The sequence below is a fragment of the Malaclemys terrapin genome, chromosome 8, assembly GCF_027887155.1.
Source record: "Malaclemys terrapin pileata isolate rMalTer1 chromosome 8, rMalTer1.hap1, whole genome shotgun sequence".
Taxonomy (NCBI): domain Eukaryota; kingdom Metazoa; phylum Chordata; order Testudines; family Emydidae; genus Malaclemys; species Malaclemys terrapin.
In genome coordinates this window covers 18,572,018-18,587,669 of record NC_071512.1, presented here as the reverse complement: position 1 = coordinate 18,587,669, position 15,652 = coordinate 18,572,018, and the positions used below count along the sequence as shown (strand labels likewise).

The following is a 15,652-nucleotide window of genomic DNA, read 5'->3' as shown; positions in this document are numbered from 1 at the left end:
CCTTGCTATGTATGACACAGGCTCTGGTTTAATGCAACCCCAAGAATTCATAACCTTGCATTTCACTTTTAATTTCCTCTGAGCATTATGCTCAGCTGTTGCTTCCTTCATACAGCTGCAGTCCTCAGAGCCATCATTCTCTCTCTCTCTCTCTCTCACACACACACACACACACACACAGAGAGAGAGAGAGAGAGGGAGAGTGGTAGTGATTTGAACAGTTGAGATATCTCGGGTTTTCTCACTGCCTGCTGACAACGAACTTAACCCTGAGGGTCTCCCTGAATGAATACTAGTGTCAGTAAACTCCAGACCTAAATGCACAAAGAAAACCAGTAAAGCAGACATAAAATGCCCTAGAAAATCCTATAGCCATGGTCTACATCAGGGGTGAAAGTAAGGCAGTACGAGGTGGTACAGCGCACTGGTAAAATGTGCCTGGCGGTACCAGCCCGTATCACTGAATTTAAAGCGCTGCCGCGGCAGCGCTTTAATGTCACTGCCCCTTTTGCCCCCCCCCAGCCGGGGTGAAGGGGGGGCAAAAAGGAGCAGCTGCCCTGGGGCCGGTGATTTGAAAGGGCATGGGGCTCTGGGCCCTTTAAATCACAGCTGGTGCCCCTGGCGGCACGGGCCAGGTAGTGCAGATGGATTGGCTGGGGGACGCTGGCTCCCGCCCCGGCCCCTTCTGCCTGAGGCCCCATCCCTTCGGGGGGGGGGGGGGGGGGAGAGGAGGGAGGGGAGAGCCAGCCCTGTACCAGTAAGAGATCAATTTTACTTTCATCCCTGGTCTACATGAAGAATATTGTAATGTTTACCTCACACACGAGGTTTTGAACTACTATAAACTAAATTTATTTAAAGATGCTTCTGAGAAAACTGCCCAGACAGTACATTCCTCCTCAACCTGTGATCTCAAGTCCTCCCATCAAAAAGGAATGGGAGCCAAAAAAATGATCGCTGCAGACCCTTCCACCTCATACCTCCTACCTTTCAAGGTACTAAAAGAATGAGGCCTACAGCAAGGGAAAGTGTGTGCAGGGGAACCTATACCTTTAAAAGGAGGAAACAGGTAGCGGGTTCGGAGGGAGGAAAGAAGGCCTTTTATAGCAGGGAGGTGATATGCAGGCAAAGAGAGGAGAAGCAGGCAGAGAGTCCTGACAGCAAAGAAAGAGATGGGTGCCAGAGATGAGAAGAGAGGGGAAGGGTGCAGCGAAGACCAAAGCATGACCCACTATCACATCTAGGGAGACCATTGCTGTTTAATGCCATAGGTTGTCAGTCAAACCAACCTCCTTAGAAAACACTGTTTTATTTTGTTTCTTGAGAAATTTTACTTAAAAAGTAACAACATGTTTTTGGAATAAACTTTCCAAATTCTTAGGTTTTTCCACAAAACCCAACACATTCTACAGGGTTCTGCTGCCTCTTGGCTGCACTCAACCTGCTGGCAATATTCACTCTGCACAGCTGATTCAGAAGGAGTGCGGATCAGGCTGCTTTTGCTTCCACTGATGAGGAGTATTAAAAAGGATCAGTTTTGTAAATGAAAGAGCTCTTATCCCAGGCCATGGTAAAATATTTAAGATGCTCAGAGATTCAGCTGATCTTTAAAATAACTTAATTTTTAAAGAATCCAATTCTATTTACTCAGAAGATCTTTATCATAGAAGAGGGATAAGGGAGACTTCAGCTTTAACAAATCCCTATGGCATCTATGCAGGGGAGAAATTCCAGCCACATAAAAGTTGATGGGAGTTTTGACATTGACTTCAGTGGGGCCCGGATTTCACTCTAGGGCTTCGTTAGGCTCCCTCCTAATGTTATCATGACCTGCCAACATGTTTTAAACACAACTGATTTTCCTAGTCTAAACATGGCCTTAGAAACACTTCACCTTTTAGATGACTGAACTGAAAGGAAGGACAGGCTCCTACCTCAAATTGGCCTTCAGCATCTTACAAATAAACTGGGTGGTGCATTGTGTGCCTTAAAAACTGGCTTTCCACTTCCTGAGACATAGACTCAACGTCTGGTTTAGTTTGATCACAATTGAAAATGAGGTTGTGGGTGGTCTGATCCTAGCCCAGGGGTTGGCAACCTTTCAGAAGTGATGTGCCGAGTCTTCATTTATTCACTCTAATTTAAGGTTTCACGTGCCAGTCATACATTTTAACGTTTTTAGAAGGGGTCTTTCTGTAAGTCTATAATATATAACAAAACTATTGTTGTATGTAAAGTAAATAAGGTTTTTAAAATGTTTAAGAAGCTTCATTTAAAATTAAATTAAAATGCAGAGCGCCCCGGACCGGTGGCCAGGACCCAGGCAGTGTGAGTACCACTGAAAATCAGTTTGTGTGCCGCCTTTGGCACGCGTGCCATAGGTTGCCTACCCCTGTCCTAGCCCATAATGAAGATTTGCCCACATTGCAAATCCTGCTGCAAGCTTAGCATAATGGAGCCATGTTGGCTGCAGAGAGGCCAAGGTCTGGAATAGTGGGGGAGTCATAAGAGTTTGCTGGTACCTTGGAAGTGCTGCTTGGAAGAAGCTTGCAAAATACCTTTCTGACTTTGTGCCCAGATGTGAGAAACTGAAGCGACACCATTTCCTACCACTCTGACCCAGTCTTGCAGTAAATTATCTCCAGCAAAACATTATCAGCAGCAAAGTCAGAAACTAGTCCTTCCCGTACTCCATTCCCTGAAATTCAGAGCCGTCTGAGACTGTTTAAATCCGAACATTAGCCACCACAGGCAATTCCTTTTTCCCCCTTTTCTGACTTTTTATAAAGGAAATTAAATGCAAAATCTATGTTATGAAACATCAAAATTACATAATTAAGATAGAGATTTGGAAAGAGATTTATGCACAAGTTAATATTCATATTACTATATCATGCTGTCCCTGGTACATATTCTGTCACTAGTACAGAGACGTTTTGTGAACAAAGCCATCCCAACAGCAACAATCAGACTATTTACATGTTTGCATTTTGCTGCACCCATATGAAATATCAAGCGGATTTTTGTGCAAAGAAAGGGATTTCCAAGACTATAGGTACCAGCCTCTCTTTCTCTCTCACCTGTGAGGAATAGCTTTTGTTGGTATCTTTCTCCTTCTTAGCTAAGCGCTTCTTTTTCTTATGAAGAGGTTTGGACTCCAGGATCATTTCTTCAAGTTCGAAGGTTGGGTCACAATTCAGTCTACCTTTCTATAGGGGAGAGAAAGGTCACCTTAGAATCGACCCTGCCTTGAAGAGGCTCTTACAAACAGGAAAGAACCTGGGAAATAACTCTCTAATGAATAAACCAATAACAATAACCTAGCCAGAGCTCCTGCTGAACCTTTTACATATTTTATCACTCCCCTCGGTTAGAAGGACACTGTCAAGGTACATTGCATCATTCTCAAATCACTTTCTCATTTATTCATTGTTGTTTATACTGATTCTTTGGATGTGCAAAGAGAAATCTAGAGTATTCCTTTCCATAATTACGATTTTCTTCCTTAGGTATATATGCATTGGTTTGTTATCAAGGGTCATTTGTCAGGATAAGTGGCTATTCTAAAGTGGCTGGCAAGAACCAAGTTATACGCATAGGGTTATCTGAGAGTTCTGGGCTGTGCACGTTTTTTTGAATTGTAGAATGATCACAAGCACAGTTGCTCACAGCAGTTTGTTACTGCAGGATTGCTCCTAAGCACATTGGATAGGCATGCTAGTTTGTTATTATAGGGTTAGTTACAAGCACTGAATTCTCTGCACACAGATTTGAAAATACAGGGTTTCTTGTAAGTGCATTAGAGCACTTCTTCTGAATACACAGACACAGAATTAATGAGGACATTACCAACTCTAACAATAATACAAATTGTGAGCATCCAACATTGGTAATTATCCCTTTAATAGTCTTAATCATAAAATGAAAATTCTCACCTGGATTTTCCCTTGCCTTGCACCTTGTGTAGTCATATATACCTGTGCAAAGTGTGTGCAAAAGTACATTACTTTTCTGATCTAGTGCAAAGTAGTGGAGAATCAGGTGCAGTATATAGGAGGTTACTCTGATTGTGTAGACATCCTAAATGATGTTTTTTTTTTTAAATTGCCTTACAGTGGGAATGAATCCTGGCATTATCCTCTTCTGTAGGACTGCATCCCAGTTAATATCAGCCAGATACGGAAAGTCCTGGATATCTTTCAGCTGAGCAAAACGTTCCTCAGGATTTGGTTCAAGCAACTGGCAATGGGAATTAAACACAATAGTTTAGACACCAGGCCATGGGAAGACAATCAGGAGAAAAAGGGTGTGTGTGTATATATATATATATATATATATATCAATCACATGGTTGTGAATCTACATCTGTCTATATGTACAGCAGTTGCCTTTTTAAAATGTACCAATTTTGCCTTAGCTCGATACTGATCCCATGATATTCACCCTATTCTCTTTATTCAGTGAATACCTAGGGAATGCTTCAAATACTACAGTAGTAATGCTATGCAGTTACAAGGGAAATTGAAAAGTTCTGAAGAGCAACAATCTGTGTTTATATAGGAATATATACACACAAGCACACCCTCAAGCTTATCGTTGATACCACGAATATCAATGTTATTTGCTATCTATCAATGTGTAGGAAGAGGACAGAATTTAGGCTACATTGTTATTGGCTATAGACCACACAATAAAGTGGGGAGAGAGAGAGGGGAATGGCAGAGTTCTTCTCCTGCTCCCCAACACAGCAGCTGGCAGAGTTGAGTTGGTTTGGGTGGTGATGTAATTTGTTATGCTGTAGGCCAATGGCAAATTATTTCCTCCATTCCCAGAGCACGAGGGTAGCAGGGAGGGAGTGGTGCCTCAAACAGGGCTACTCTTGGTTTGGCAGTTTATGCACCACCCGGTCTCTTAAGAGTGATGCCTAACAGCACAATGTAGCCCCTTGTCTACGTCATTGACCCTAACTCTGTCCACTCTCTCCCTCCTCTTCTTAGTTAAGATTCCATTCTCCATTAGCTTTCGGGCAGTCGTAACTGACTGCAGTGTCTGGATGGGCAGTTAACCTTAACCCTCCCATTGAGAGTATATTGTAAGAGTTAAACAGCCTGACTATGGCTCCAGGCGTCCGCCCGCCTGTACAAGCAGGAAGAGTCACCAGCACCACTCCAGAGGGTTGTGTTAGCAACCTGGTATTACAGATCAGTACACATTTAGCGCAGGGTCTTTTTTTAATCTTGTTCAGAAGCCAAGTCGTTTAATCTGTGCTGGCCTGAAACTCACAGCACAGAGATCTCAGTCCATTCTCTGGTCCCACATATCACCCAGTCCAGGGTGCGACACACAGACTCCAGCATCAGAGCCAAAGTAATCTCATTGCTAATGACTTTTCAACTGGGCTGCTTACTTGGCTACAACTGAAGATTTTCCTTTAGTAACGGCTCAGTGAGTTCTTTCTTATTAGCAAGTTAAGCGGCGCATCCACCGAGATGTCACCAGATGTCCTTGAGTGTGAACAAGTCATCCAAAGTGCTCTGTTTTAACAGGTTCTTTTCTTTCACACTCAGAAACTCAGAAAAATGGAACAGGTTCTACAATGTTTCTTTCCCCCTCTCTCCAGTTTAAATAAAATCCCTGTGGGACCAGCTTCATCTTCACTTTCTCGGTATTTGGATCTGATTTCTCACTCCACTTCCCCACCAATTTCTACTGAAAATGTACGTGTATTTGGCGTTTTATTCTCCTGTCTCCAACACCAGAGTGAAATTGGAAACTGCAGATCAAAAAGGCATCTTTCCAAAGAAGACACATCTAATCACAGCATAGAAAACTTAGTTAACACCAGGGAGGCAGAGGGACTAGCTAGAGTGGATGCAAAAAAAATGCAGGGTATGGATATTAAGAAAAGTTTTTAATTGTGAGCTCTATTAGGCTGTATCATAGTCTGCCAAGGACACCAGTGGAAGTCACAATGGATAGTGCTCTATATTGTTAGGAAACAACTGGCTGTCTTAATATTTATTTAATTGAGGTATGCAGATGGTTCCTATTACTATTGTATCTAGGCACCCTACAACCTTCAGTGGATTTATCCTCACAACACGCCCCCGTGAGGTAGGCAAGGGCCATTACCCCCACATTAGAGATGGGGAACTGAGGCAAAGAAAGATTAAATAACTTGCCTATGGTCATTTGTGATGGAGCAGGAAACTGAACTCAGGTCTCTCAATTTCCAGGCTAATACCCTACCCACTGAACCATCCTCCCTTTCTAACATCTATGCGTCTATGAAACCCTGGCAGTGATCCTACTTGTCTTCACGTTTCTCAATGAATCCAGTGGGGATTTTTCATATTAGCTATAATACAAGTTAGCGATTGAATTGTGTCTTTCAAGTTCTGTGGTTCAAGATTGCAAGAACTTCTGGTAGCACATTCTAAAATAACCCCATAAAAAAACTTCCACAAATGTAATGAATAAGCTGACAACTTGCAACACCATTTTAGCATTAGTGCTTGCAACCAGAGTGTGAATGATATAAAGTGGAGCTGCAAAGTCTATGCTGTCAGAGTGTGAATGATATGCAGGCTGAGCGTAAACATCACTCACAATTCATTTTCCCCCTTCCAAGTACTGTGCTTAAACACAAAATGCAAGTAATGTGGGTCTGTTACCAATGATCAAACGCATTGAACCTTAATATGAAATTCACTTGAGATATTTGAATGGGACAAAACTTAACATCCCAGTTGGCCTCATATATAATATTGATGCTAAACCAGATACAAAGGGGCACATGGAAATTTAAATAAATTGTGATACTGCATTATTAATTCAAGAGGTAGCCTGTGGGATTTACAGCATGTTGTGGTTCAGGATAAAACTTCCAGCAAAGGTAAAAATATATAGAAATACAAAGGACATCTGCATAAAGATCCCTGTTTCGCTATTTGGCCTGGTTAAACTCTAGCTCAGGTATTATCTATTCCTCTTTCCTAAATTCTCCCATTTAATTTTAATTAAATGGATATTTTTCAATCTTCCTCCTAAAAACACTGCTGTGCTCCATTTCCAATGAAGAATTGTTCCCATGTCTATAGCCTAGCCCACGTCTATTTCAGTGGTGGGGATAACCGTACCCAGAGTCTTTAGGAAGAAATATTGTCATAAATGCTAGGGATTCTTTTATTATTCATACGTAGGGCTAGTTATTCATATGTAGGGCTAGTTATCAGGTAGAACAGCATCACTAAGCATCTGAGGCAGACAGGCTTTGGAAATACTGGTCTCAAGAAATTCATTCTTTCAGGTAGCTAAAGGCATCAGTAGTGCGGACAGAACAAGAAATGCTAACAAGTTCTGGGCCCTAGCATTCCGAGGAGCTGGCCAGAGAAATCTGGCAAAAATTATACTCAAAAGGACAAGTGCACTAACCCTTCCTCCCCCCTTCCACTCCCAAAACTCCTGGTAATAACGGACAGGTACACAGGCAGCAGAGAGCAAGGACTGGGGAGTATGCTATGATGGGGAACTGTAAACTGGAGGGAGAGAGAGAGTGGTCATAAATTGGGGCCTCACAGGCAGCAGCAGTGAGCATTGAGGCATGAAGACAGGTTCCGTAGAGGTGATTAATGTTAGTGTCTGACCCGTGTGCGTATGAGAAAGACAGAGAGAACATCCAAGCTGCCCAAAGGTTACAGAGTTATGTGCTCCAATGGCGTGGTGCTGTGGACACAACAGAGACTAACTAATCTATCACCAGCAGAACACTTGCTGCAGCAGGGCAAGTGGATGAATAAGCAGCCTGGGACCCATATCCTGAGTCAGAAGTGTCCACACATGCAGCATGGCAGATGATGAAGAGGGACATACCTCGACCTTTAAGAACAAAAAGAATCCTAACACTGGTATTGGCCTACTACTAGATGGACATGGTAGAATCATCAATAATAATGCAGAAAAGACAGAACTGTTCAATAAATATTTCTGTTCTGTACTTGTGAAAAAACAGAAGATGTAGTAATATCATATAACACTCTTTTCATTCCACTTGCATCTCAGGAAGATGTTAAACAGCAGCTATTAAAGTTGGACATTTTAAAATCAGCAGGTCCAGATAACGTGCATCCAAGAGCTCCAAAGAGCTAGCTGAGGAGATCACTGGACGGTTAATGTTGATTTTCAATAGGTTTGGGAACACTGGGCTGCTCCAGAAGACTAGAGGAAAGTTAGTGTTGTGCCAATATTTTAAAAGGGTAAACAGAATGACCGAGGTAATTGTAGGCCTGTCAGTCTGACACTGATTCCAGGCAAGATAATATAGCAGCTGATATGGGATTTGATTAATAAAGAATTAAATGCCAATCAACATGGTTTATGGAAAATAGATCCTGTCAAACTAACTTAATATATTTTTTTATTATATTTTTGATCGTATGAGATTACAAAAGTTTGGTTGATAAAGGCAAAACTGTTGATATAATATAATTAGACTTCTATAAGGTATCTAATGTGGTACCGTACAACAATTTGATTAAAAAAAACTAGAATGAGATAAAATTAACATGGCATACATTCAGTGAATTAAAAGCTGGCTAACTGATAGGTCTCAGAATGTGACTGTAAATGGGGAATCATTCAAAATGTTGACGTTCCCATTTAGCAAGGTTCAAAATGGACTAGTTACCCTTTTTCATGATATTTTCTGCTAAGACTGTTATTCAAATGGTTTCTGAAATCCTTATCAAATGTTTTGTTTCCTGAAAACCTGCCTTCAGTAAGAAATCATGGGTTTAGGTTAACGAACAGTTTTTATAACAATTTTGAAAACAATGTTGATAAAAATGTCAGTGAAAATCGAGAAAAACTGTTTCAGAAAATGATATGGGAAATGGAACAAAGTGAGAATATCAGCATTTTTTGTGAAAAGTTTGCATTTTGGAAAAAATGTTTTTTTTCAACAAAATAGAAAGTTTCATCTATTTCATTCTCTCTCTAATTCCCAACTATGATTTCAGAGGGACAAAGGCGGCTACTGGGCCAGTCTGAAGGACGCTGATCCTGCATATATCCTGAGAACAGGGGCAACACCAATGCAAGCTTCCCTGTTACTGGGCCCTCAATGTACCCTGACCTGGAGGTGACACGGTCAGTAAGGCTTCCAGCTAGTGATTATATCAGTGTGGATACCTTTAGTCATTTTAAAGAGGGCACCAAGAGCCATGAGAAAGTCACTAACACTGGATCTGACCTGGACCAGATTTGCACTGGACACCTAAGGAGTAATCCAAGGGCCAGTGAGCACAATGCCTTCTTAGATGTGAATATAGCCATTCCCCTGAGTTATCCCGTTTCCCCACCTGCCCTCACCTTTTTGAGTAGCGACACCATTTCTTTAGACCAAGCAGCAGGATACATGACAGTAGCTGTCTTGAACACGTGAGCAATTTCGTTTGTCGATGTGTTGGAGCGAATGTGATAGGGCCTCTGTGAAAAACACAAGGAAACCATTTCATTAAAAAAAAATCAAATCTTTTGGAAATCTTCCTAGGGCAAGAAGTCTCCAAACAGAGTCTCTTTGTGCCATTCTCCAAGCCCCCCCATTGCTGCTCTAGATTGAACCATTGAAAGTCAGTCACTGCAGAGGCTAACTCAATTGAAGTAAATAGATTACTACAGGACTGAATAATAACAAATAATAATAATGAGACATTTGAACAGCAAGATGAATAGGAGGGAAAAGCAAAGGGTAGAGCTGTCACCCAGCTGGTATTTCCTTGACAAAGCCAGTATTTGTACTTAAAAAGGCCATTAAAGTGAAATTAATTTACTGGTACTGCAAAGGCCAGTACTTTCTCAACATTCTCTGTTAAATGTAAATGGTATTTTCTGTTCATTTCTCAAGTTTGAGATAATATTGACAAGGTAGAGGCTAGTGGTTTTTCTCTCTGCTTCTTCTTTCCTTTGGAAAGATGATAGCAGCAGCAAAGGGAAAAAAGAACAACAAATAACACCTCATAGCAGAGATAGTTGAACAGATTTTCACAGGTATGGCTCAGGATGCGGAAGCGCTGTTCATTTATGCATGGTGAATGTCCTAGAGGTAGGAATAAATGGACGCTTCGCTTTCATTTTAGATGCCAACCTGAATTCTGGCCACAGACCTTTAGGATACATATGCAAGATGGAGAGGATGTTGCACCTTGGAGTGTGCGAAGTCTACATTTTCCAGAAAAAAAAATGTGCAACCAAGCAGGCAAAGCACAATCACAGTAACAATGCATGTAGACCAATTGCACATCTGACTGGTACGTGCAACTACATGCAGCTCAACATTTAACTTGAAATTAATAAGGGAAGTTTGTGTATACAAGGGAAGGATTGCTGTATAATTTTGTTTTTGAAGTTTTTTTTAATTCCCAGATTTTTATTAAAATACACCTCTACCTCGATATAACGCGACCCAATATAACGCGGTAAAGCAGTGCTCCGGGGGAGCGGGGCTGTGCACTCCGGTGGATCAAAGCAAGTTCAATATAACGCGGTTTCACCTATAACGCGGTAAGATTTTTTGGCTCCCGAGGACAGCGTTCTATCAAGGTAGAGGTGTATGTTGACAATAAGTGTTCATTTTAAAATATATGTGAGCAGATACAAATTAATATGTGGAAACAGATGCATTATACTGAATATTTGCAAACAATGCTGGGGAACTCAAGTCTTCCTATAAAAGTTTAGCACATTATACTGTGGTCACCTCTAATATCATCAATTTGCTGTGCTATGATGTTTGAATATACTGCAGTATTTTCTACACCTAGATTTGGAAATAACACAAAGTCAAAAGCCTTGGAATAGTAAGTGCAACAGTGTCGCAATCCATTTTATTTTCTAATTATAAAGTGAGTATATATTACTTACATTTTCAAAAGTGATTAGAGATTTTGGTTTTGAGTGCTCGGCTGCAGGAAGGGTGCACTGCACATCTGAGAACCATATCCTTTTAACCTGTCCAAGTTGGGGCCCAAAACTTGAGCCACCCAAAATTCACTTTAAAATTTACATCAGTTTATATATAGATATAAATTAAAATACATTCTGCCCACACAGCTTCTTAAAAGATAAAAAGTGCTATATGCTGGACGTGTAAATATTATTTGAAGAGTATTTTTTTAATCTCACAAACTGTTATGTAATCTTTTTGCTTGGAAAATACAGCTTATTTCATGCTAAGCAACTTTCCATGTTGCCCATCTATTTTTTACAAAATTGTTTAGAAGGACTTCTCCAAGATGCACCAAACTTTGCAAGTACATTACAGCCAAAGACTGAGGCATGACAGGGCATGAATAGTGTTGTATTAATAATTCACACACAGTGGTTCATGTTTGCTCAGACTGCAGAGCCTTAATGCAATAGTAAAATGATTTTAATTTTTTTTCTTGCGTGTTCTGAGCTCAGATTAAATTCTATTACAGTCCCTGCTTTTGGAATTCTTATCCATCAATTAGATGGCTCAGTTTTTACTGCCTAACTTATGTTAACTGACAGGGCGTTGGACACTCCAAGAACCTGTCACCCTGAGTTATTCTGCACTGCAGTGGTTTCTTTTTGAATTCTTATGAGTCCATCACAAGAATCTTGATGGAGATTTGATTTCTGCTGCCTGTTTTATAATAGATTTTAAAGCCCAGATTCCTACTCGTCCTGTTTTCATCTCTGTTAAAATGCACTTATTATTTCAATACAGTATTGAAAACAGTAAAGAGTAAAAAAAAAAAAAAAAAAAACCCCAAACAAATAATGAATGCAGCTGTATGTACAATACCCGGCCTCTAAGTAGCTCATAGGCAGTAATTCCTAAAGACCACCAGTCAACAGCAAAGGAATAGCCTGTAGGTTTTGTTGAGTTAAACATCTCAGGTGCTGAAAAATACAGAAAAAATTGTTTGCTTTATTTCAGAGTCTCAAACAGTAATCATTGACTATTTTCAGCAGTATATGATGTTTCAGTCCCAAGGTGTGAAAAGCATTCCAGACTGTTCTAGTTACCGTATATTTAATTTGTTCCCCTTTGCCCGGTCTTTCACTTGATTATTTTTTGGTTTTTAACAAGCGATGACAGTATCAGGTTGGTTGGGATTCCTATCACCTAAATACAGTTCTTTTCCGAGCTCTGCCATTGCTATGCTTATTAACCTTGGGGAAGTGACTTAACCTCTTGGCCTCAGTTTCATAATCTACAGTAATATTTAGCTACTTCAAAAATCATGGCGGGAGGCTAAGTTAAATGCTGATGTTTATACAATGCTTTGGGGTCATTACATGACAAGGTCTATATAATGTGTCACTGCTACTATTTGTAGTGTCCGTGGGATGGTTACTTGAGGCCAATTCCCATCCATTAGGAAATTACTGCACTTTGGTGTGGAACCAGCATCTGACTCATTTAATAGTTTGACCCAACTTTTCATATATGTCTACACTGAGAATTGAACACATATTAATATTTGGACTTTGCAATCTAATGATATGGACAGTATAAACAGGATTAGTGTGAAGTATTCTCTGTCACTGACTTGCTCTGTGATCCTAGACAAGACTTTTAGTGCCTCCCTGCCTCAGTTTCCCTCATATGGGAAATAGGACTATTACTATTTTCTTACCCTAAAGGGGTGTTGTGAGATTACAACCATTAATGGATGTAAGAGTCTTGGGAGCCTTTGATGGAGAAATACAAAGTATTATTTAAACACTCAATGTATAATAGATAAAAAATTTAATTAATTTGGTGTTACAAAGTGTTTGTATGTCTCCTAAGAATTATGCCACTCATTGGGTTAAACTAGTTTTCTAATATTACGTAACTGACTAGGGGGTGGGAATTCAATCTATTTTAGGTTCTTATATAGCCTCTATCACCATAATATTTGATCACGTCACAATCTTTAATATATTTGTCCTCCCAACATGCCAAGCCCCTGTGAGGCAGGGCAGTGCTATTATCCCCATTTCACATATGGGGAACTGAGGCATAAAGAGGCTCCGTGTCTTCCCCAAGCAAGTCTGTGTCAGAGCAGGGAACTGAACCCTGCTCTATCAAGTCCAAGGCTAATATTAACCCAGCTATCCTCTCTTTTTATCCTGCAGGAAATGTCCTCACTCTCAAGTTAGAGCCGTCTCAACCTTTTTTATTTGAGAGGTCAGCTAATTTCCTCCTTCATATCCTCTTTCCTTTATCTGAATCCAAAAACACTTTCTGTCTAGCAGAACTTAAAAGGGTAAATTGTAAACACTGCATTTGGGAGATATACACATGGACCTAATGCTAGCTATATTTCTGGAAAGCAAGGAGTGACTTCTAACTCGGCATGGGCCTAACAGCCATTGCTTTTATAGTAGAAAGCTGCTAGCCTGACAGGAAGTAGGGCAGGGTCAGAAGATGACCTGACCTTATTAGCTCCATGTGAAAGATTAAGGAAAATGCTGTGATATTTTTAGGGGGTGAAGGGTGAGGATCAGTGTCAAAGGAATAAAACAAAACAAAGGGGGAAATCTGGTGTGGGGGATTTGTTTGTATGTTTCTTTTTATACTACAGGGTTGAGTCAGGTGATCTGAAGGGTGAAAGGTCAGCTCTGTTATGCTAATAAAAGGAGCCTCCCATGGAGGGAAGGAATAATTATGATGGGATGGCAGCAGTAAGGGGAAAACCTTAGATAATGCTTTAACTTTCCTGTACAGACCATCCTTGCTGTGTGAGGTGAGGGTCCTTGTGCTATCTGCAGTGAAATGCTTTCATGACTGTTATGGTTGGTCAGATTTATAGCCTATTTTACAGATAACTTCTTAACTTTAAATAAGGAACCTCTCAGTTCAAACTGCCCTAGATCTGGCACCTTCTTTTGTCAGCCATTTCCTGTGCACTGTTGGTCAGATTTTCCTCTTACTTACAGTGGGGTTACCCTAGTATAGCCCCTCTGACTTCACCCATACAAAGTAGGATTGCCAACAGTCCCTTATTACATAGGGTGTCCCTTATTTTCATCTCTGTACAACAAGATTGGGACTTGCTGAGTACTGCAAAAAGCAGCAAGCAATACCTCTGGTGAATGTAGGTGAGTACTGCTTAGGATTATTATTTATTGCTGATGATGGTAATATTGAGAAGAGGGGTGGGGCAGGGGTGCTAAGAAAACAGTCCCTTATTTTTGAAATACAATGTTGGCAACACTATATAAAAGTGATGTCAAAATCAGGCTCCTCTTGTCTCTGAAGAGCCAGGTATTTTACTGGTTTGGCAATTAAAGAGGTACAAGTAAGAATTTTCTGCATTAGTGGCTGGGGAAAATCAATAGATGAAATTTCTGCAGCAGCAAGAATAGTAAGCAAGCTCTGTCTGAAAAACAGACTGGGTATTTTTGCTCCATTCACCCAAACTTGAGTGGGTGGGTAGACAGAGGAGATTTGGAGGGAGGTTATAGATGCAGCCTTTTTAGTGACAGCTGGAATATCATTCCACATGGAGAAAAAATGTGTAATACTCTGTGCTATTGGTGTGATCTGGTACTTTCCAAAGACATAAGAGTTTGCTCTGAATAGCATTAAGATGAAGAAAGAAACAGTATCTGTGGCAGTGATAGTTTAGCAATATCCAGACCTGGAACTGATTCCCATCGGTGGCAGGGAATACTCACCTCCAGCCCTGCATGCTGCATTTTAAATACTCAGTCTGGCTTAACTGAATAAACTGATTCTAGTGTGTGCCTCCACTGTAATAAAACCATATATAGTAGACACCATTATTGTATTAACGTCATAGGTATCCAGGGAACCAAGACTAGAACCCTGTTCCTTCAACCTCAAAAACTGAGGGCGCTGCTCCTTGATCTAAAGTAGCTCCTATAGTGAGTAGTAGTAGCAGCAAGTCTTATCACTTCAGCGGTTCTCAACCTTTTTCTTTCTGAGCAAGCTATAAAACCTCTGTGGCCCACCTGTATCACAACAACTGACTTTCTGCATATAAAAGCCAGGGTCGGCATTAGGGGGTAGCAAACAGGGCAATTACTTGGGGTCCCATACCACAGGGAGCCCCATGAAGCAAAGCTGCTTCGGCTTCAGCCCCATGCAGTGGGGCTTCAGCTTTCTACCCTGGGCCACAGTGAGTCTGATGCTGGCCCTGCTTGATGGACCCCCTGAAGCCTGCTCGTGGCCCCCCAGGAGACCCCAGGCCACTGGTTGAGAACCACTGATCTACTTTGTGGCCCCACCACCAGACAGCAACATTCCTCACTCATACACACAGTAGCCCTGCTACTTTACTTAGCTTGGGACCAAATTAGTGCCTTGTGCTCTCTATAGGGCAATAATGCAATATTTGTGGACATTTGTTCTTTCTCCTAACCAAGGACAGAAGAAGAAAAATGGTGTCCCTACTCCCTTTGTCACCACGGCAACCGACCCTGCTATCAGCACAATGGGAACCCAAAGATTTTCACCACATTTTCCTAGCAAGAGCATAACACTTAACACGTGCAGAAGGTCAGTGCACAAATGTGCTGCGCACTAGGGAACTGACTCATCCTGCTGGCCCTTATTTCCCTCCGGCTTATTTTCAAGCTTTTTCCCTTGTGCACCTCAGTTTCTAGACTGCAG

General features: G+C 41.1%; 1 protein-coding gene across 4 annotated transcripts in view; it reads right to left on the bottom strand.

Annotated features, from left to right (window-relative positions):
* The window catches only part of STK32A (serine/threonine kinase 32A), a 90,558-nt gene that overhangs the window by 4,592 nt on the left and 70,314 nt on the right, over positions 1-15,652 (bottom strand). For 3 of the 4 annotated variants that reach the window (XM_054036416.1, XM_054036417.1, XM_054036418.1), the window contains 5 exons: positions 11,828-11,925; positions 9,370-9,486; positions 4,114-4,239; positions 3,936-3,977; positions 3,081-3,209 (listed from right to left, as the gene is read on the bottom strand). In XM_054036416.1, the coding sequence (XP_053892391.1) occupies positions 3,081-3,209; positions 3,936-3,977; positions 4,114-4,239; positions 9,370-9,486; positions 11,828-11,925 (512 nt within the window). The remainder of the gene's footprint in view (positions 1-3,080; positions 3,210-3,935; positions 3,978-4,113; positions 4,240-9,369; positions 9,487-11,827; positions 11,926-15,652) is intronic. The other variant, XM_054036419.1, reaches the window with a different exon arrangement.